At 29.4% G+C, this 22,392-nt stretch overlaps 1 protein-coding gene across 3 annotated transcripts; it reads left to right on the forward strand.

Annotated features, from left to right (window-relative positions):
* Positions 1 to 4,275: 4,275 nt before the first annotated feature.
* LOC114258438 (uncharacterized) lies at positions 4,276 to 21,781 on the forward strand. 3 transcript variants are annotated; one of them, XM_082924232.1, is made up of 9 exons: positions 4,521 to 5,057; positions 9,048 to 9,206; positions 12,178 to 12,540; positions 13,900 to 14,046; positions 18,767 to 18,829; positions 20,134 to 20,181; positions 20,346 to 20,791; positions 20,988 to 21,180; positions 21,211 to 21,781. In XM_082924232.1, exons 1-9 carry the CDS (start codon positions 4,871 to 4,873, stop codon positions 21,600 to 21,602), a joined length of 1,998 nt encoding a protein of 665 aa, XP_082780358.1. In that variant the 5' UTR covers positions 4,521 to 4,870; the 3' UTR covers positions 21,603 to 21,781. The 3 variants fall into 3 exon arrangements, with proteins under 3 accessions (XP_082780357.1, XP_082780358.1, XP_082780359.1); XM_082924231.1 differs by having other exon boundaries at positions 4,276 to 5,057; positions 20,988 to 21,781; XM_082924233.1 differs by lacking the exon at positions 20,988 to 21,180 and having other exon boundaries at positions 21,522 to 21,781.
* The last annotated feature ends 611 nt before the right edge of the window (positions 21,782 to 22,392 follow it).

A 22,392-nucleotide genomic window follows, 5' to 3' on the forward strand; every position in this document is an offset into this window, starting at 1 on the left:
ATAGTCGTTGATGATTCCGATAAATAATAAACAGCTGTGCATCCTCAGAATATGCCCATGTAGGCTTAGAAAGAGCTAGTTGGTCCCAAATAGATGACATCTGAGATAAGAATTCATTGATAGACTGACTGGGTGCCTGGCGTATATGATGAAGAGTCTGCAACAGTTAATATTGATGAGCATGGCCAGTGGTCTGATGACGGTCCCTCAAGAAATCCCAAATTTCTTTGGCAGGGGAAGTAATTTGAGCATCATCTTGGAACCGGCCAAACTGGAGATGAGTGGAGGGAACTGAGGTAGCTCGGAACCAGGTGATAATTTGATAATTCTTACTTTTCCATTCGTCAAGACGGTCATCGAATGCAGAATCAATCTCATTCACTTTCTGCTTGGGTTTGGAAAGAGCACCAGTAATAATGTGCCAAAGACGTTTCCCTTTGATGAAGCTATAGAGAGCTTGAGCCCAACTAACATAATTTGACCTATCAAGGATAACAGAAACAGAGTGGATGTGCTAGGTACGATCCATAATGCTCAAATAATGCAAAAAAAAAAAATGGTGCTTTTTAGAGGCTAATTTTTTCCATAACAGAACACACCAGTGGATTCAAGAGGCCGAAAATAGGTGGAATAGGGTCTGAATGGGCCAAAAACACGACCAAAAAGGCAGCAAAGCTGATGGTCAAAGTTGTTTGACCAAAAAAGGAGTACCAACACTAAGACTGATGTCACAGTAAGGAGGGTTGACGTCAAAAATGCGCGGCATACGTTATTAGAGGTGCGCGCGGCATACGATAGCAAGAAGCAGTAGCATCGCATAGTCAACCAGGGCAGACGTTAGCGATGACGTCAGAACACACGGCTCACGTTAGCAGGTGAGGCCGCGGCGCAAGATAGCTCGTGATTGGAGCAGAGGTGCGTGAATGCGCGTAGGAGGCAGCATAACGTGTGCCTAATTTCTAGCGGCGCGTGGAGACAATTCGGATAGCGTTGGCTTCGTTTTGAAGAGACAAAGATGATCGTATATGCCGATTGTTGAAACAAGAAAGGATGAGATATGCAAAAACTAACGTGAGAATGAATCAATCTACTAGAGAAGAAAGAAAGAGAAAAATAGAAAAGGTGATGAAGATGAAGAGGAGGCTAAAAGAAAACCCTAGGCTCTGATACCATGTTAGAATAGTAGAGAGAGAAGAAAATGTTATGTATTGTGTATATTCAATCTATCAATTACAATAGGAGAAGTATGTATGTCACGCCCCAAAATTTGGACAATTAAATATTAAATTAAGACTAAATCCCAATCAATATTTCATCATCCAAATCTTAGGGGTGAAACAAAATCTAAACGTTCACATCTCCAAAGGATTTAAGTAAATTTCCATCCTTAAAAGATTACAAGGGATAAAAAAAACTAACAAAATGCTAAATAAGCCATTCACCATAATTTCATAACTAACCAATACATCCAACATTAAAGCAACAATAAATAGTCAAAATAACTTAAATAATGTAAAGTTACAAACCATGCCAGATTATCAAAATACTAAGGTCATAAAAAAAAAATACATAAACTAATATCAACCCTAAGCTCAAGAAAATAAAAGAAATCCAAACGACATGTCCTACGATCATAGTTATTTCTTGTCACTATCATAGTCCCAACTAATCTTGTAAAGAAAGCTTGGCTGCGCTCAAATAGAACGCACCTGAGTTGCCAAGAGACAAAACGACTCAATACACATGTATACTGGTATGAGTACAAGATTTGATACCCACGTGTCCACTAGACACCAACAAAAAGTACATTAATTCTTGTTACAAGATAAGACAAGTAGTTCCACCCGCTCCAAGACGAATGGGTAGTTTTCCGAGATACTGTGGCATATAGTTTCTTGCCTGTACACAACGAAATATAAATTGAGTATAAAATAAACAAAATAGAAATAAAAATATGGTGGGTCAGCCCTGCATAAAAAGTTAGTAAGACCCACCATCCTGCAAAAAAAATAAAGTTAGTATAATTTAATTATAAGTAACTTGCTGAAAAAGTATAAAAATGTACCGTTTCATGCTTAAATAATTCGAATGGACAAAAACTCAAAAAATAAAAGTTGTACAGAATCAAATTTCCTAAAAGGTAACATGGATGAATTTAGCAGAAACTGAACAATTTGAGATAAAAACTTAATAGAAAATCGTAACAGAAATTCGATTGAAAAATCTGTAACTGAAAACGAAAAGAAACTACTGTAAGATGATTTTTTTCGAAAAAGTTCAAAACACAAAAAGTGTCCAGAATAATATTTTACTTCAATTTACCCGTAACCAATAAAAATGAGCTCGTTTCGTAGATTAAAGTAGCCTTTAAAATCTGCATTGCTAAAATGAATCAAAACTACTATAACCAAGATCATCCGATTATAAGTTCTAATCAATCTTTTTAATAAAAAGTTAAAACACAAAAGTTGTCTAGAATCACGTATACATACCTCTGCTCAAATTTCATAATTTATAGAGGTCGTTTACTATTTTTCAAATTGTATAAATCAATATAATTCACACTATACCAATAAACTCATAATTAAATTCTTTGTACCTTCACTCTACCACTTTGGCCTCTACTTCCGGCCTACACGTATATCTCATGTGTCTCCCATATACCTAATACCGCTCCGAAGCCAAACTTGCACGGGGATACCGTCCCGAATTTGACTCACACTCCCCGGATAGTTAGCATATACGTATGCGCATAAATCAAAGCACTCGTCTACTCATGAGAACGAGACAACAATATATATATATATATATATACACAATCTCTCATCTGTTTATGAGAACAAACATAACAATGTCAAGCTTAAGGTATTCAAATAAATCTCATAATCCTCACTTTTTTTTAATACTCTTTCTCACCAACACTCAAATAAAATAACAATCCATAGAGTCATGGTGGAGTGTAAGAAATTTATCTATGGATTCCTAATTTATTTTAATTTTATAGATTCATGAGTGTAATTACAATCATAAAATAAATACATATAAAAACCCTAAACCTTACATACACATCTAATCAAATAATGAAATCAATCCATCATTTACATGCAAATACAAAATCCAACCAACATCAAATAAATAAAAATAAATAAATAAAAACAACGAATCAATCTATCATCTAACCAATATCTATGTATTCTAAGTTTATTTCAATTTCATATAATCATGAGTGTGATTACAACCATAAAATAAATACATAAAAAAAATTCTAAATCTTGCATACACAACTAATCAAAATAATTAAAATCAATCTATCATCTTCATGTAAATAAAAAATCAAACTAACATAAAATAAATAAAAACAACGAATTAAACATAAATCAAGAGAAGTGAGTTTTGTATTTATAATATTTTTTTAAAAATCAAAGAATTACTTAAAAAATTAATAGAACTACCAAAATAAAACCCTAATCTTTTTCTTCTTTTTTTTCCTCTTTCTCGGCTCTCTCTTGATTAATTAATCTCTCTCTCTCTCTCTCCCTCCCTCCCTCCCCCTCTATCACGGCTGCTGCTTTCTTTTCTTTTTGTTTTCTTTATTTTTTGTTTTGTTTACAAGATATTACATAATATAACACCCTTTTGTTTGTTTTTTTTTAATATATAATATTATATTATATTATATAAGGGAGATGCACCAATAAATTCCAAATTAATAATTTATACACTGTTTAGTCTTAAAAGTTTTCTTATAGACTGAAAGGTCCCATTACAATGTTTCAAACATTAGATTAATGTTTCGAACATTAGATTTCGAACATCAGATTAATGTTTCGAACATTAGATTTCGAACATCAGATTAATGTTTCAAACATTAGATTGATGTGCAAATGGGACTAAATGAAGCATAAGAAAATTTTTAGGACTAAATGGTTCAACTTTTCAGAAACTAGGACTTATGGGTAAATTTTCCATTATATAAATACAATATATATAAATATATTATATATGATCAACACACACACACACACATATATATATATATATATATATACTACCTTTTATATACATATATAAAATATATATAAATATTCAGATTAATTATATATAATTAAATATCACATTAAATTAATTAAATATTTCATTAAATTTTCATTTAACCACACAATTAATAAATCTAAAAATAAAATAAGATAATAATAATAATAAATAAATAAATAAAGGTTTACGAAAAATCAAGTTCGCTACACTATATATATAGGCCAAGAAACCCAGGTGTATAAGAATATAAGAGTCCTAAGTATAATAGGAATAGATAACAACCAACACTAATTAATAAATCATGAGAATAAGAAAACCTAACAAATAATATACTCTAGATATGCTTTAATAGTTTGATCTAAATTATACTTTGGTCTTTATCGTTTCAATTTGAATAATTTGGTCCCTCATTTTAAGTCTAGTTTCAATTTAGTGTTAATTTTGACTATATGTACAACTTAGAAAATTGATAAGCATTACATAATTGTTAATTATATATAATTTTCAATTTGGATAAAATGACCAAATTGAAACTACTTTTAAATTGTAAGAATCAAATTATTTACTTTAAAACTGTAGAAACTAAAATAAAATTTAACTCAAACTATAGGAGTGAAAAGTGTAGTTTACTCAATTTATTAAATCGTTTGGCAGAAGAATTGGGTTTCTTCTTTGCTCTCTCTATATATATGGACATCAAACTCTTCCATAATCCCCAAGCAGAAGTGAGTTTTTTGGGTGATATACATATATAGATTTAGCTAGTGAATTGAGTTTTAAAGAAGTTTAGTTGTGTACAAGGATCTCAAACTAAAGCACATCCACTCAAGTGCTCATGGCTTCATCTGATAGTGAAAGAGAAGAAGCAGAAGCTGTAGCCGCAGTAGCAGAAGAAGAAGAAGAAGCAGAAGCTGCAGCCGCAGTAGCAGAAGAAGAAGAAGAAGCAGAAGCTGCAGCCGCAGTAGCAGAAGAAGAAGAAGATGGTGATGATGAAGAAGATGAAGAAGCTGAAGAAGCCAGAGGTAAGGTTACATGTTATATAAAGGATTGTGATCATTTTCATTGCATATTCATAATGGATAAATTCCATTATATCATCTAATGGTAAGTATAATTATTATTTTTAATTTAAAATAATTATAAATTTATATTCCTATTTTATAAACATTAAATATACAATCTCGTCATTATATATATATAGAATGGAAAGAATTAAAGTCCAATCATCCATTGCCATATCATTTCGTCTTCATTTGTTTCATGTTTATATATATACCTCTTTCTAATTCATCTAAAAATTTAAATTGAAACACATGCCAATATTTTTAGTTATATGGTACATGGTGAGATTCGAACATTTGTCTACTTTGATACTATATTGAATTATTAAACAACGATTCATCATCTAAAAAATTAAATTATTAATAAGAAGAATAACTTTATTATAAACCACAATCCACATTGAATAAGTTATTTCTTATCTTTCAACTACTTAATAAAAATGAGTTATTATGTCCTACCTACCTCTAAGATTTTTCGACTACGTCATCGATTTAGAATACACGTAAATATTGTCACAAAGTGATTCATGAATTCCTAATAATTTACTCATACATTGTCCGAAAATTTAAGATTCAATTGTTGTATGTTTGTTTGGTAGGGTCAAAAATTTTTGATTTGAAATAAAAGACATGGGTGACTTATTTTATTTTCGGATTTGCCTTTTCTCATATTCTTATTTTAATATAAGAGAATTTGAGCGGTAGAGCTCATCATAAGTCGTATTTCGATAATCCGAATTGTTAACTTTTTAAGACTTGCTGAGTAAAATATTTATGCAAAAAAATCAAGATGATCAGAAATTGATAGCTATATATTTGAATTAAATTTGTATTACAAAAAATTGATGGCTATTTTTGAAATTATATTTGTTGTTCATTTTTTAAAAACTAAGATAATTGAAACATATAGTTACCGATATCTAATCATCTTATTTTTGCATGAACATGCTACTCAAAGAGTCAAAAAAAGTGAACGGTCCGAATCGCTAAAATCGATTCTAAAATGGGCTTACAAAATCCAAATGCTCTCTCAAGTTATCATCTCATTTTATTTCACTATGTCACTTATTTCTTGCTATGCCATAGGCCCTGATTTTTGTCCCTTGAATTAAATTGACAAAATATAAAAAATTTAAAGATAAAATTGATACAATTAGAGCAATTCCAATGGTGCCATTTTTAGTTATGACTTCATAGAAAGCGGAAACTGGATAGACACAACACCATATTGTGAGTTTGTGAGACGTTTCTCGAATCTATTTTAATGATTTGAACCGTTCAAATTATAGAGTTTGCCGAGTAGATCATTCATAAAAAATTTAAGTCAACTGGACATCTATAGCATGTAACAAGATCACTTTTATGCTTTTTTAAAAGAAAAAGATGGTTAGCATAATTTTGATAATTATTTTAAAAACAATTATGGCCTATGTATGTTCAATTAATTTTATTTTTTATATGGATGATATATTTGAAGAACTCTACATATAAACGATTCAAATTATCAAAATAAATTGATACAAATCCCAACTGAGATGTCACAACAAAGTGTTGTAGGAGCACCCTCCCCTTGTCCCATAGAAAACACTCTCCAATGGTTTTCCAAATCTTGGTTCGTTTGGGAAGTGGATTGACTTTTTGGCTATTTTAGCCTGGGGCTAAAAAGTTTCGTTTAAGATTAGTTTTTTTGACTTTTTTGACTTTTCTGAGAGAAATAATGTAATGATTTTATGTTGAATGTAACGTTTTATCTTATTGAGCTAAAAAACTTATTTTATTTTTTTGTGACTATTTTAACCAAAAAAATCCCAAACTATCTTCCCAAACAGAGGCTTAGAGCTAAAATTTCGCTCAGCCAAAATTGCCACATCAGCTTAGGGTGGTCTCAACCACTAGGGCTGCGTTTGGTTTTCTTTTCACATTACAATTTAACAATTTAAAATCTAAAAACTTATTTGGTTATGGATTTTAAAAACTCTTTTCAAAATATCGATTTGAAAACTATTTTCAAAATTTATAACCAAATAAGTTTTAGATTTTTAAAACTATTTTCAAAAACTTGTCTTTTAAAATTAATTTCAAAACTCTTTTGTACGATTATTTCTATGAAGATATTTTTGTTATATTTTGGATGAAACTTTGTAATGTAAACTATAGTCATCATAGAAAAAATTGTAACAACATGATTTGTTATTTTGAATAAATTAAAAATTAATTTTCTATTTAGTAGGCAAAATCAATTAAATTTAAATTTGATAGACCGATGTGGAACTTTAAGTTAGTTTTAAATATTGGCCAAATAATTTATGTTTTAAATATATATGGGAGATTCAAAAAATATACATAAACAGTAGACAAAATGTGAATAAATGAATATGAAACGTTTTAAACGTATGTACATTGAGTGGATATTAAAAAAAAAAAAACAGTTTTAAAATTTCAAAAACGTTTTTACGAACTAACATATACACATGGAAACTCTGCCCTATAGATTATATTAGATATATTCAGAAAGTACATTTAGATTGGCTTATTTTAAGAAATTGGTTAAAAGCCAATTTTTTGACTTTTTAACTCTTTTTGTCATATTATCTCTCTATTTTTTTACACGTTTTTTTTTAAAAAAAAATAAAAACTAAAAAAAGTCAAAAAATTAACTTTTAACTTACTTCACAAAATAGGTATGTATGTAAAAGAAGTAAACAAAAGTGACTACAATATTATAAGAAAATTTGACCAAAAAAAAAAAAAACAAGATCCAAAAAAAAACTCTTTTAAACACATCTGTCATACCTCAACTAATACAAATAATAGTTAAATTATACCAAAAAAAAAAAAAAAACACTAATGTACATTGATGCATGCCAGATAAGAAGTTGAAAAAAGAATGGAAAATGTGTGAGAGCTTTAATTAGAGCCATCACTAGTGATGTAGCAGTGAGTCTCACCCACTGCCACAGTGTGTATTGTGTCTTGCTCTTTTTTTTTTTCACCTAATTAGTAATGGATTAGAGCCACCAAATTAGTGGTTTCTATCATAATTGAAAAAGAGTTACTGGAGAATAAGTTGACCTAGTTGAGTAGAGTTTTAATATGCTTAAATTTGTTTGTTAAGATTTTTACAACTTTGAATTTGAGCTTGAACTCAACAAAAATTTGAAAAATCGAGTTCGAACCGAGTTGATTTAGGCTTGATTCGAGTTTGAGTTCGAGTCTATTCATGAGCCTTAACGAGCCAACAAATTTATAAATTTACACTTGCGTATGATACTAAAATTACAATTAAAATTTTGATTATAGAATGTATATAAATATACTAAAAAAATTAATATTTTATCAAAATAATAATATCTACCATCATTATTATATAAATGTCCTATCTATAGTTAACAACTATTTTACATTTATATTTTTAAATATATAAATAACATATTTATTTTATTTTTCATATATATTTTTATATTATTTAATATATAAATAATAAATGCTAAATAAATTGAGCTTACGAGCTGAATTTTAATATATTTAGAGTTATTTATTAAAAATTCAACGAGTTTAAATTTGAGTTCAAACACACAAAAAAAAAAATAAAAATAAATTTAACAAGTTAAATTTAAGCATACTCTTATCGAAACGAATTTAGGGGTTGTTTGGACTGTTTTAAATAAGTGTAATTTTTGTCTTTTTGAACTAAAAAATTGTGAAAAAAAATATGGATGTTTGGGTTAATTTTTTGACTTTTTATGAAAAAATATGTATTAAAAAATTATAGAAATTAGTGTGTAAAAAAAATTAAAATTAAGAGTTATACAGCCGTAATTTTTAACTTTTGATAAATAATAATAATTTTTTAACTTTTTAAATAATTTTTTTAATTTTTTAATTTTTTTAACTTTTCTAACTTGTCAAACTCGACCTTTTAGCGTCATGAACGATTTTGTTGATTTACAGCTCTGGAGAAACAGTATTGGAAGTACCAACCACTACAGAAAGCTGCTCTGACAGGAGACTGGGAAGAAGCCAAACGGATCATTGATGGAGATGGAGATGCACTCACAGCCAAGATCACCACAGACGAGGAGATTGCACTCCACGTAGCAGTTGCAACAGGTGTCGTAAAATTGCATGCAAGATTTATCATAAAAAAATAACTAGATGATGATTCGTGCATTGCACGGATTAATTTTTCTTTAAATATTAATTTTAATTTAAAATATTTATTTTAACAATCTCAACTCTATCCTTATATAAAAGTGTTACTTGCATATTTAAATATAATAAATTTAGTTAAATAATTTATTTATTTCGATAATTTTAATTCTATTGAGTTATAAAACTGTAATAATCATATAATGATTTTATATAATATATATTAAATTATAAGATAGATAAAATAAATATTTATTTTGAAATTACAAATAATAATTAAATTGAATGGAGAATTAATTAAAAAAAAACAACGTCCAATTAGTATACATTAATGCGTGTTTGGAAAGAAAAAGATTGAGTACACACTTAACCTTTAACGTGGTGCACAAAATGATTGTCCTGAGACTTAAACCCATAACCTCAGGATTATTATCTCAAGGTTAATAGTGATTATAAGTATTTAATTTTCTCTAATAGTCATTTGAAAAATAAAAATATGTAGAAATAGAAACCATATAAAATTTATTTAAAAAATAAAATATAAATATGTTGTAATTGAATTATCACATAATGATTTATATGATATATATTAAATTATAATATAGTAAAATAAATACTCATAAAAATAATAGTTAAATTAGAAAGAAAATCAGTAATATAAAATTAAAAGTGATTCTAATTATTTAATTTTAATTTTATTTTGATTTGAAAAATACAAATATGTAGAAATAGAACTACACAAAAATTATTTAAAAGATTAAATATAAAAATGTTGTGATTGGATTAAGAAGAAAATACATAAATTAATTATATAGAGTATTGAATTTTTCTTTAACATTATTTTTGAATTATTCATACATATTGTATATAGGTATATTAAATTTAAATTAAATATAATTATTTTAATATATAATTTCATGTTAAATTAAAAGATAAATATAAATTAATATTAAGACATTTATAAGATAGATAAAAAATATAAAAGAAAATTAATTTGATCCATGCGATGCACATAATCAAGCACATTTTGTCTCATTTATTTTTGTAAATCCAGATAAATATTGTTTTTCAAATATCATGATAAGTAAGTTAAAATATCAACTATATATAAAAAAATAATAATGACAAAACTAAATACACAATGGAAAATATATGAAAAAAACATATTTCAAATAGAGTTCATATAAAATTGGTTAGTATAATTCAAATTGAATTTGTGTAGAACTCTATATATAAATAAAAAAAGCATGCTGAAAAAATTAAGTCTTTGAAATGTGTCACATAAGAAAGGGAAAAACATTACTTCATCTATCCATCTATCTATCTATCTATATATATATATATATATAATCGAATGTAGTTGTGAGGTCAAAAGACTCCAAAATTTGAATCCTAAAATTTCATAATTTTGAAGGGAAAAAAAAATGGAAAATGTTTGGGACCCCTTTTGGGGATGACCCCCATACCTCTAAAGTGATCCTGACCCTCCATGTATGTGTGAGGTCCACATCATGAGTAGTCTAGATTTGTGGGGGTCTTGTGCGGGTGTGAGTCTCAATCATTACTCAAAAAAAATTACGTGGCACCTCCCTTCATCTCCCTTCCCACTATTCAAGCCTTGTTACTCACATTTTCAAAAAAGATTACGTAGCACCTCCCTTCACCTTCCTTCCCACTATTCAGGCATATTCAGGCCAATATATATTTGAGAAAATCATTACAAGGTCAGTGCAATATTATTTTTTACTATGTATGCATTTTTTCAATGTTTGTTATTTTGTGTATATATATTTTCCTTTCCTAATATTTTTCAGTTTATCTACACATTTTTTCATTTTTTTCATTTTTGTGCTTCTAATATTATCTGTTAAATTTAATGTTTTCATCTTTATTATGGGCAATTAAAACATGTTAAATTGATTTTGTATTTTGAAATATATATTTTGTTTGGTTTTAAGTTTTGAAACATAATTTTTTTTGCTTTTCATATTTTGTTGTTTTTAGTGAATCATTTAATCTTTTAGTTAATTTTTTAAATTTTTTTTAGATATACAAAACTTAGATGCACCTAAAAAATAATTATTTGTAGATAATTCTTAAAAAAAACTAATAAACACAAAAACAAAAACAAAAATTTAATGAATTTTTCAAAAAAAAAAAAAACAAAAATTTTAATTTTTAGGTACATTTAAGTTAAATACATCTAAAATGTAACAAAAATTGATGAAAATATTAAAAGAAAAATAACTAAATAAAAAAATGTATTTGAAATTCAAAACGCAAAACTCAAACTATATTACAACATGGTTACCAGAATTTCGATTCGGATTGCAGGATCTTAAAATTGGACAAACAATTCAAATCACACTAATCTAGTTGGGTTAAACGATTCGGATTACATTAGGATTTTAAGTTTAGCAGGATCCTAAATAACTATGACCTTAGTAATAAAATTGTGTAGCCCAATTTTACTAGATACCGATCCTATCTCACACACACGCACAAAAAAAAAAAAAAATATATATATATATATATATATTTCTAACAAATTTGTGTTTAAAAAACTCTTTCTCATAATATATCATCTAATTTATGTTAATATAAAAGATGCATTATATTAAATTTATCATTTTTCTTTAATAAATCATTTTTTTTATCAACAAAAATAAACTTTATTGAATCAGAATCAAGAATAAATCCTTTACATTTTATATTAATAAAGACAGACAAATGAAGTGCTATAAGCATTATAGTGAAACCTACTCATTCCAACTAGGTTGGTACAAGAAAGGTCATAATTTCTCATTTTATTTTGTATTGAAAGTAGAATCTTATAATTCTGGATTGGATTTTACAATCCGATCCGTAAGTTCTTCCCAACAATCCTATATAAGATCCCCAATTTTAATAAGCCTAATTACAACAACAACAGGTAAGTCAATCGAGTTCGTGAAGAATTTGGTGGATTTGATGCCAGTGGAAGCGCTGGAACTAAATGACAGTGTAGGTGCGACTGCCCTCAACATTGCAGCCCGGTTCGGCAACACAGATGCTGCTAAAATTTTAGTAGCCAAACACTCGGATTTGTTATACATTCGCAACGGAGATAATTGGTTACCTCTACACTGGGCTGCTCGAAGTGCTCATAAGGACACCCTTTCATATTTATTAATGGTCACTAAACCTGATTGTAAGACCAAAAAACCAATTGAGAATGATTTGGAGCACATGGCCCCCTTTGAAGATGATTCTGGCGTTGAGCTTCTTGTTCTTGTCATAGCTTCTGGATTCTATGGTGAGTTTTGCCACCACCTTTGGTATATCATATCATATTCATTGATACGTATTGGTATTTTAGACCTTTCTCTATTAGCTGCATGGTTTTAAATCGCTGTATTGGTTAACATAACGGTTTATTGTGGAGTATCGGTATCGGTAGTATTGGCTGGTATGTATCGAAAATCACGTGTCGCGGCCGTGAAATTACTTAACCGATTTTCCGTACTTTCTTTCCCGTCACGGTGAGTATCGGTCTGTCGCGACTTGTGTAATAGTTACACCCCGTTGCGTAACGGGAACCGGCTGCAATGCCGACAATTTTCATTCACACCGGTATACCGGTGGGTATCCGTAATGGGTCTTGATTTTCCGATAAGTATCAGCTAGTACACTATGTTCCTCTCAATTTTTTAGAATTATGATTAGCTGATACTATGTTATACAGAGTAATATTTTTTATTGTATTATCCATACCAATATATATGCAAGTACGGTTATTAAAAACTATATATTGCCCTCTTTTTGAAAAGACCTGAATAAAAGTAACTTTTTAAGTAAATAAACTTGTTTGGAATTACTTCTTCATATAAAAAATAAAATAGATAGAAACACATTTGTTAGCAAATTTGTAAAAAAAATTAGGGCAAATTACATATACACCCCTCGAGGTTTGGCTAAATTACAGATACCTCCTGAGGTTTGAGAAATTACGAATTCCCCCCTGAATGCTATATTTGCATAAGAAATTAGGGGGTAATTTGTTATGAAATATAAACCTCAGGGGGTAAATTGTTATGAAAATACAAACCTCAGGGGGCGGGATGTAATTTCCGAAACCTCAGGGGGGTATCTGTAATTTAACCAAACCTCGAGGGGTGTATATGTAATTTGCCCAAAAAATTAATTTTACACTCAATACCTTCACCATCTTCCTACAACATCTCCACAATACTATTAAGTGTTGTTTAGTTCGCTGAAATGAAATAGAACACAATAATTATTCGGTCAAAATATTCACTCGCTGGTTTGATTTGATGAAAAAAATTAGTGCATAAGAGTAATATGCAACTTCTTATCAAAATGCAAGTTTGACAATATATATATTATATATATATATATATATATATTTAGCAGTTACAAAACACTTAACTAAAGGAAAAATACTAAAAGCAATTTCCAAATCCGGCCTAAAAGTCAAGAGATTAATTATTGATTCAAAAGCAATACATAACTTGTTGAGTTGGCAATATGAGATTATTGAATAATCATTCAAAAAAAATCTCGTTAAAAATATAAATTATATAACAATTTTCAAATCTAAAGATATTAAATATATCGCTCTTTTATATAACATTTTTTTTTTTTAATTATACAGATATAGCTTTGGATTTGGTTAGGCAATATCCCGAGGTAGCGAAATCAAGCTTTCAGGATCGATGTGCTCTGGGAGAAATGGCTAAAAAGGTGTCTGCATTCAGAAGTGGTAGTCATTTCAATCATTGGCAAAGCATAATATATTATTGTAAGTGTTTAGTTACCCCACTACAATAATGATTCATCCCATTAAAAATATCACTACTAATAGTACTAATGCATTAAAAAAAAAAAAAAATACAACTTCAAGACCAAAACATCACATCATTAATGGCGAGACCCACTGCCACCTAATTAGTGGGAGCACTAATGAGTGCTTCCAAGCATTTTTCTACCCCACTAATACTAGTTAACTATTCAAAAATTATTTAAAATTATTATTTTATGAATTAAATTTATTTTCCACATAAATTTCATAATTCACAAATTCAATCCTAACCCTCCATTCTTTCTGCTATTCCATGCCTTATCTTATTTGTTTTTTTTATTTTCCCGAAATATTATAAAATAATATATACTATAAAATTGGCTTTAATTAAATCAGTTAGCCCTATGTTTAAGACCAAAAAATATGTTGTCAATGAAGTTCTACTTATTTAGGAAATGGAATTTTTTTTTTTTTTTTCATCTTTTAGCCTTTCACAGTTTATTTATTTATTTATTTCATATCTCTCACTAGTGGATGACAAAAAATAATTAAAAAAAAAATTGGCTATCAAAAATATTTAATTCATTGGAATGAAACAGAATGGAAAGATCATTTTATCAAAATATTTGTTCTTATATCTGGTTGACTAAAAAAATAAGGATTATTTATACGAAGACCCCCCTAAACTATTAAGAAATATCAGTTTTGACCCTCTAAACTATCAATAGATCCTAATAGTTAGATTTAATTCTCATAAAGTCCTATTAAAAATAAGTCATAACAAAATCGTCATTAAGAATAATTTTTTATGACGATTTTGTTCATATTTCGTTAAAAATTGACAATTTGTAACTTTTTTTTGTCACGTTTTTTTTATAAATTATCACTAAAACTTACAATTAGTAATATTTTTTTGTGACGAATTTTTCAAACTACTACTGAAAGTTAAAAATTAGTGACATTTTTTGTGACAATTTTTTAAACTGTCGCTAAAACTTATAATTAATGACATTTTTGGTGATAATTTTCAAACTATCGATAAAAATTAATAATTAGTGATATTTTTTAATAGTTTTTGATGAAAAACACCATTAATTATCATAGGACCTATTAGACAATAAGTCCACCTATTAGGATCTACACGTAAGTTCCCATAAACTAGAAAAGTGTACAAATGAACCCCTTAAACTATTGAGAAATATCACTTTAGCTCTCTAAACTACAAAAGTGTACCAATTGGACCGCCTAATAGAAGGGGTCAAAGTGAAACATGTCAATAGTTTAGGGCTATTGTAACACCCCAACTTCCGAGCAGTTAATAAATCAACTCAATCTCAAATTTAAAATTCTAACTAATTAATAACTTTAAAAATACAAAATTGTCTCTAAAATAATTACAAAAAAGTCTCCAAAATATAACTTATACAAATCTCTAAAAATAATATATAATCTCTAACTCAATAATCCTTTAAATTCTTCAACCCCAAATGCCACTAAATTTGCTCCACACAATAAAAATAAATTAATTTGGGAAGTATATAATACAACAGGAGTAACAAAGCTCGGAGAATGAATAATTTCACAGGGATCTAACAATTACACAAACGATTCAATTCGAGATACCAAGTAATTTATCAAATTGCACAAATAAGTAATTAACTCGACCTATGATAATTTATCCATGACCAAATACCCGGTCTTAATCAGTACATGACTAGTGACCGCCTCACCCCACCGCTTATTCGGGCTATTGGTACAGAGCATATTGGCAAAGTCTACTCGATCCGTGTACGAAGCATTTTCACGTCATTTAGCCAGACAAATTAACATTTCTAACACAAAATAACTACACAGAGTTCATAAAATGATTAGAGTAATCAAACGAATCAATAACGAATAATTCCACATAATTTATTAAATTATCAAAATCATCAAGAGGAGTACAAATTGAAGGTGATTAAAATAACACTGTTTGCAAAGAGATTTAAAGGAAGCATATTGTATACCATCCGAATTACCTCAAATCAATCTCATTCGTCGCCAACACTCTAATCTCGATATTTCTCCATGGATCACCAAAAATAACTCTGATCTTACTTTGATAAAATCTATAACTCTTATCTGCTATATCACCAAGGCGAAACAGAATTTCCAAATTCAAAACCACTTAAAGAATTTCCAGAATTTCTGGGTTCATAGAGAATTTTATATAGTTTTCAAAACATTTTTCAGAAATGGAGTAGTTTTTCCCGATTTTTAGATATTTCAGAAATACTCCAACTTTGTCTAGATTCGTCGACAGTTACGAAAATCAGATTTTCTCACAAATAGCTCACTCTTTTTCAATGAAACCAATTTTCCTTGAAATTTAACTCCTTAAGGAAGAGTTGGACATAAAATAGATTTTTTGGCATAGTTCTTGCAATAAGAAAGTTGGTGAGAAAAGAGGTTAACTAGGGAAAAATTTTCACTTCTCTTGTAATGAAAACATGCTAAATAATATGTATTAAACTCAGAAACTTAAGGTGAAGGCATGCCTTTGGAAATTTTGAGAGGTTGGTATAAAAAAAGATCGTCTTATACTGATTACGAGAAATATAAGAAGGGTAGAATCAAAGCTCAACTCCTTTTATTTTTAACACAAAATTACTATCAAAACACATCTGAAATGAATGTTTAAAACTTCTAAGAGCATGTATTTGAAAGGAAAAATAAGAGAGAGTTGTGTTGTGACTTACTTGAGGCTTGATTGAATTGCTAGCAAACTTTTTCTTCCTCTCCTCTCTTCTACCAAGCTCACCCTCCTTCCTCTCTTCTCTCTCAGCTGAATATAATGTGTATGTGTGTGTTCTTGCATGTAAAATGCTATGGGAGAGGTTGTTTTTATAATGAATTTGGTGCAAAAGGTCATAAATGCCCATTGGTTGGAATTGGATTGGATAGTTTGGATTTAGTTTGAATTCAATAGAATAGTGGAGGGTTAGAGGCCTTAATTAGGTTCCTAAACATGATCTAGTTAGGGTTTTCCTCCTAATCAGACCAACCTAGTTGCATACATATATATATATATATAAAAGTTTGTACAAAGTCAAAGATATTTTTCTTAAATCATGCAAAACTGTCTCAAAGTACATTCATAGTATCTATATAGGTTATGGCTGGCCATAAATGGTGATGTAAGGGATTTACTTTATTATTATTTTGGGTATGAATGTTGAAAATTGTAAAATATAATGTTTAAAAAAGGTTTTAGGGTACTAGTGTATACATAAATATATAATGGTACTTCTTTGGGGTTAAAATGTGATGTAATAAAAATGTGAGGGCTTGTGCTCAATTAAAATATCTATTTCAAGTGTAAAGTTAATAAATTAGTGTTTGAAAAATAATTCAGTTTGTATTATCTTACTTTGAATTTAAAGGTGAATAACCGAACGAAAACTGTAAAAATCGAAAGTTAAGGTTTAGAGAGATTAATCTAAAATTTGAGAGTTAAATAATTAAAATTAGAGTGTTAGAAATAATTTCTAAGCTTCCAGGGTCGATTAAGGTTTGTATGGGTTCATCCTTAATGCGTTTTCGGTTCTAGGGTTTAATTCTGCGAATAAACGGAGAAGTAAGGGTTTTTTTTTATTATTATAATAACTCAAAATTTAGAGACCTAATAAGGATTACTAAAGTTAGGGGTCTCACAGCTATTTATATGCTTTTATAATTTAGGGAGCAAAACAATACTTCTAAATAATTTAGAAGGTTCATTTATACACTTTTATAGTTCAGGGATCAAAGTAATACTTTCTAATAGTTTAGGGGGACTCCACGTAAATAACTCAAAAAATAATGACAAAATGAATTATAAATAGAATCAACATTTATTATTTCAAGAGAATAGTCATCTATACAAGAATCTAAGGAATGACTATTCCATTATATTTCAACTCATTCCAATAAATTAAATAGTGCATGCGTGGGTTGGGGTAAGTTATGCCTATGCTATGAAACACTAAAGTGGCTATCTTTGAGAACAATAATGTTTCGGTATGCAATGTGCACTGTATGCAATTCTATCACAAAATTACATAAGTGATCTCGCAAAGGTACATAAATTGAACACAAATTTGCATAAATTTGTAAGAGCAATGCTACAGCCAACCCTTTTTACCCACAATGATATGACAAGGGAGTTGAACCCCATATCATTAATGTATAGCAAATCAAGAGTTGACACATATAATACCACATCATTGTGGGTACAATTGTGGGTGTTCTTTGCAAGTCTCAAACATTTTTCAATTTGTAATTTCATAACTTTTATAAATAGACTTAAGCGAATTTATGTATTTTTGTGAGATCACTTGTGTAAGTTCGTGAAAACTTACGTAATTTTGTGATAGAGTCGCATACGGTATGCATTGCACACCGAAGAATATTTCGTCATGGATTATAACTCAAATTTATTTTTGGGTAAATTACTTTAAAGTATAAAAAAATTAAAACGACTAAAACTAATATAAATAGTGTGAAATCACACGAATAAATAAGAAAAATTGTACATCTTATTGTTAAATATATCAATCTCCCAATTTTTTATCCATATAATTAACAAATTATTGATAAAAATTAAATTAATTATCATCTTAAAAAAAAACCTATAATTATAGTTAAACTATGAATTTTGTTGTATTTTGCCCAAATTTCTGAGGCTAGTTTTTTCTTAAAGATGTTCCAGTGAAGGTAGAGCAATCTGCCGAATACAGTGAAAGAGATGACATTTTGAATCCAAGTAAGTGACTGCGCACAAGTGCAATTGGACTCGTTTTTTGGAAAGAATGTTCTCATTTTCTGGTTTGTCATATAAACTCTTTGTTAATCCATATCTTATTTATGAATGCAATTTGTTAAGTCATAGTTTTTTATTTTTTATTTTATGTGCTCATGATAAGGTTCATAGTCTTTTAAGTCATAGTTTTTATTTTTATTTTTATTTTTTTTAATCATTGAATTATTTCATCAAAATTTTCAATTTTTAGGTATTTTTGTTTTTTTATGTGCTCATGATAAGGTTCATAGTCTTTTAAGTCTAATTGGCTCGATACATAGACATAACTCTATAAGATGAACTAAATGAAATAAATATGATGATAATTATGATTTCTCTAATATCCTGCATCAAATCAAAATATAATAATTATTATTATTATTAACTATACTATTATATAAGTCTAGCCTTTTCCTTATGTCACTTATCCTTATTTTCTATTTAAAATATAAAATAAAATAAAAATGTACACAAGACTTGAAATCTTGACTTTGAGTATATAAAGTGAGCAAGTTACTTGGTGTCCTCAAATTTCTTCTCTCATTTTTCCAAGTATCCTTTTTCCATTTAAGAAACTTAAGAGGTATTTAGAATGATCAATAAGTATATTTTTTAACTTTTTACGAAAAAACATAAAATAAGAGTTAGATTTGAAGTATGTGATAGAGAGGTGATGTGATACAAATAAAATGATTGTGACTCAAATAGAATAATATGTGCTATTTTAGCACATGTCAAACATCCGATATATAAAGGGGAGGGGGTAAGACTTCAACCTTAAACCAAAGGTTTCATGAAGAAGGCTTTCACCACTTGACTATTACACAACATACATTGAATAGTTTTTTCTTTTTTATTTTTACTTATTTGAATTGCACAAGTATTGCATCTACTAACTGCTAATTATTATCTATACTATTATACTATTATATACATGTCTTTTAGTGTCCTGAATACTTTGTTTGTCCTCACGCCATGAGGCACATGATTTTTCTATTAAAAAAAAAAATTATATAGCTAAGTTAACAAGACCTTACTCTAGGAGAATGAAACTTTTACCACTTGAATCCCATACATATTATGATACTAATTTCTTTTTTTATTTTGTTTTACTTTTACTTATTTGAATTGCACACACATTGCTCAAATTGCTTGTAAATCTTTTGTAAAGTTAGTTATAGTTTGTCAGTTACACAATGCACTTAGATATAATCATAACATTTTCCTTCCATATGAAAACAAGTTTTATTGTGTTTTATGACGTACAGCAAGGCAAAAAGTGAAGGCCATGCTTTGGAGAGTCTTGGAATTATTAGGTAATGGACGAGAAGTACCAGTTAATTAAACATACATTGATTCAGTTATCTCTATTTTAGTACTCCTTTTTTTTTTTTTTTTTTTTTTTTTTTTTTTGTGTGCGCAATTGTACACACATCGATTCAATTATAACTTACCATATCTACGATTTTTGCAATTGCAGTGCCTCCCATTAAACACGTACAACACATACGAGAGCAAAAATTGAAGCACAATCAAGCACTCCAACTAGTCAAATACTTATGTGAGCAAGTTAGATCTTTAGAAGACTTGAAAGCTTATAGATCACTTGCTAGAAGTCCACTCCTTGTAGCAGCAAAGTTAGGGATTCACGAGATTATAGAAGAGATTGTGAATTCGTTGCCTAGAGCAATTCTTGCTAGAGACTTCGAAAATCAAAACATATTTCAACTCGCAGTTATAAAGCGCCATGAAAATGTTTTCAACCTCTTGTATCAAATGGGTGAGTATAAACAATATATCACACGATTGGAAGACGATAATGGGAACACACTGCTACACTTGGTTGGAAACAAAGCACCTATAGAGAAACTCAATGTTGTTCCAGGTGCAGCTCTGCAGATGCAGCGTGAGTTACAATGGTTTAAGGTAATACAATACTTCTTTCTATTCCAAGGACTAATTACTGATGTATGTTACTAATGTTTGTGTGTGAGCATCTGCATTTCTTTAGCCTAAGTATGTGTGGTTTCAATTTAAGATCAAGCAACAATTTTCCAAAATTTAGTCTTAAAAAAGACAAATACATTGATCAATTATTTCAAAATGTTTGGCTATCGTACAGGAAGTGGAGAAGTTTGTGAACCCTAGTCATATAGAAAAGCAAAATGACGATGGAGAAACTCCTTCAACAGTTTTCACCAACAAACACATGGATTTAGTAGTTGAAGGAGAGAAATGGATGAAAAACCGAGCAACCTCATGCACAATTGCAGCGACACTCATTACTGCTATAGTATTTACTGCTGCAATAATTGTTCCAGGTGGGAACAATAACACAAGTGGACTCCCAATTTTCTCCACAGAAAAAGCATTTATTGTTTTCGTAGTTTCAGATGCAATTGCTCTGTTCATGTCCACCACTTCTCTTCTGATATTCTTGTCCATCCTCACTTCGCGATATGCTGAAGATGATTTTCTCCATGTTCTTCCCCATAGGCTAATTATTGGCTTTGTTACATTGTTCCTCTCCATAATAGCCATGATTGTAGCCTTTAGCTCGACGCTGTGTCTTATGTTGGGTGACAAGAACAGCTGGCTACTTAGTTTAGTTGTTACATCAGCATGTTTACCAATTTCGTCTTTCATGCTCCTACAGTTCCCCCTCCTTGTGGATCTCATGTCTTCAACATATGGACCTGGCATTTTCGGCAAGCAAAGTAATCGGTCTTTTTATTAAGATCAACAACAAGATGAAGAATTCCAAGCATATATCATCTAGTTTCATCCATTGTAACCAATAAATGGATTATGGTCCCTAAGTTTTCTTCTGTAATAAAAACATGTTGCAATGTTCAACATGAAAAATTGTGTGACAAATGATAGTAACATATACAAGTGCAATGGATTTTGGAAAAATGTTTGTTTTGATTTAGATTTTGAAAAAGATTAAGAATTGCCACTTGGTTTGAGGGTAAATCAAGGAACCAAAATGTTTGACTCCAAAATAAGGCATGGTCTAACTTCACTGAAGACTAGGTCTTTGCGGGCTAAGGTACAAGATGGGAAGGTGTGAGACACGTCTTGCCTAACCATAAGGCCAGCTTTTACTTATCAGTAATGGTTTGTTAATTAAATTTGTTAGGCCTTTGATTTGGGGGTTCGGATCTCCTGTTCCAAAAGCCTGTCCCAACTCTCTATCCCTTAATTCTCATGTTGACATGTGTTGTAGTGACCCTCATCCCCGTCTTAGTCATGTTCATGTGCATCCGCATGTTTTGTTTTGTTAAGCTTGCACTTGTGGTTTTGACTTGTTTTGCCTAAAGTAAGACTCCCGTCTTGTTTTGTACCTAAGTGTTTTGGCTTGATTATTGTTTGTACGTCTTGTCCCTTGCTTGGTGTGTGTGTAGCCGAGGTCACCTTAAGCCTAGGTCACACCTTTGGACCTTTTACACCTAGGACCATCTTGGAACTACTTTGGCTGACCTCCACCTTCACCCTGGCATATTGGCCGAGATGTGTACGTCTAG

The sequence above is a fragment of the Camellia sinensis genome, chromosome 4 (assembly GCF_055761805.1).
Source record: "Camellia sinensis isolate YWXY chromosome 4, ASM5576180v1, whole genome shotgun sequence".
NCBI classification, from domain to species: Eukaryota; Viridiplantae; Streptophyta; class Magnoliopsida; order Ericales; family Theaceae; genus Camellia; species Camellia sinensis.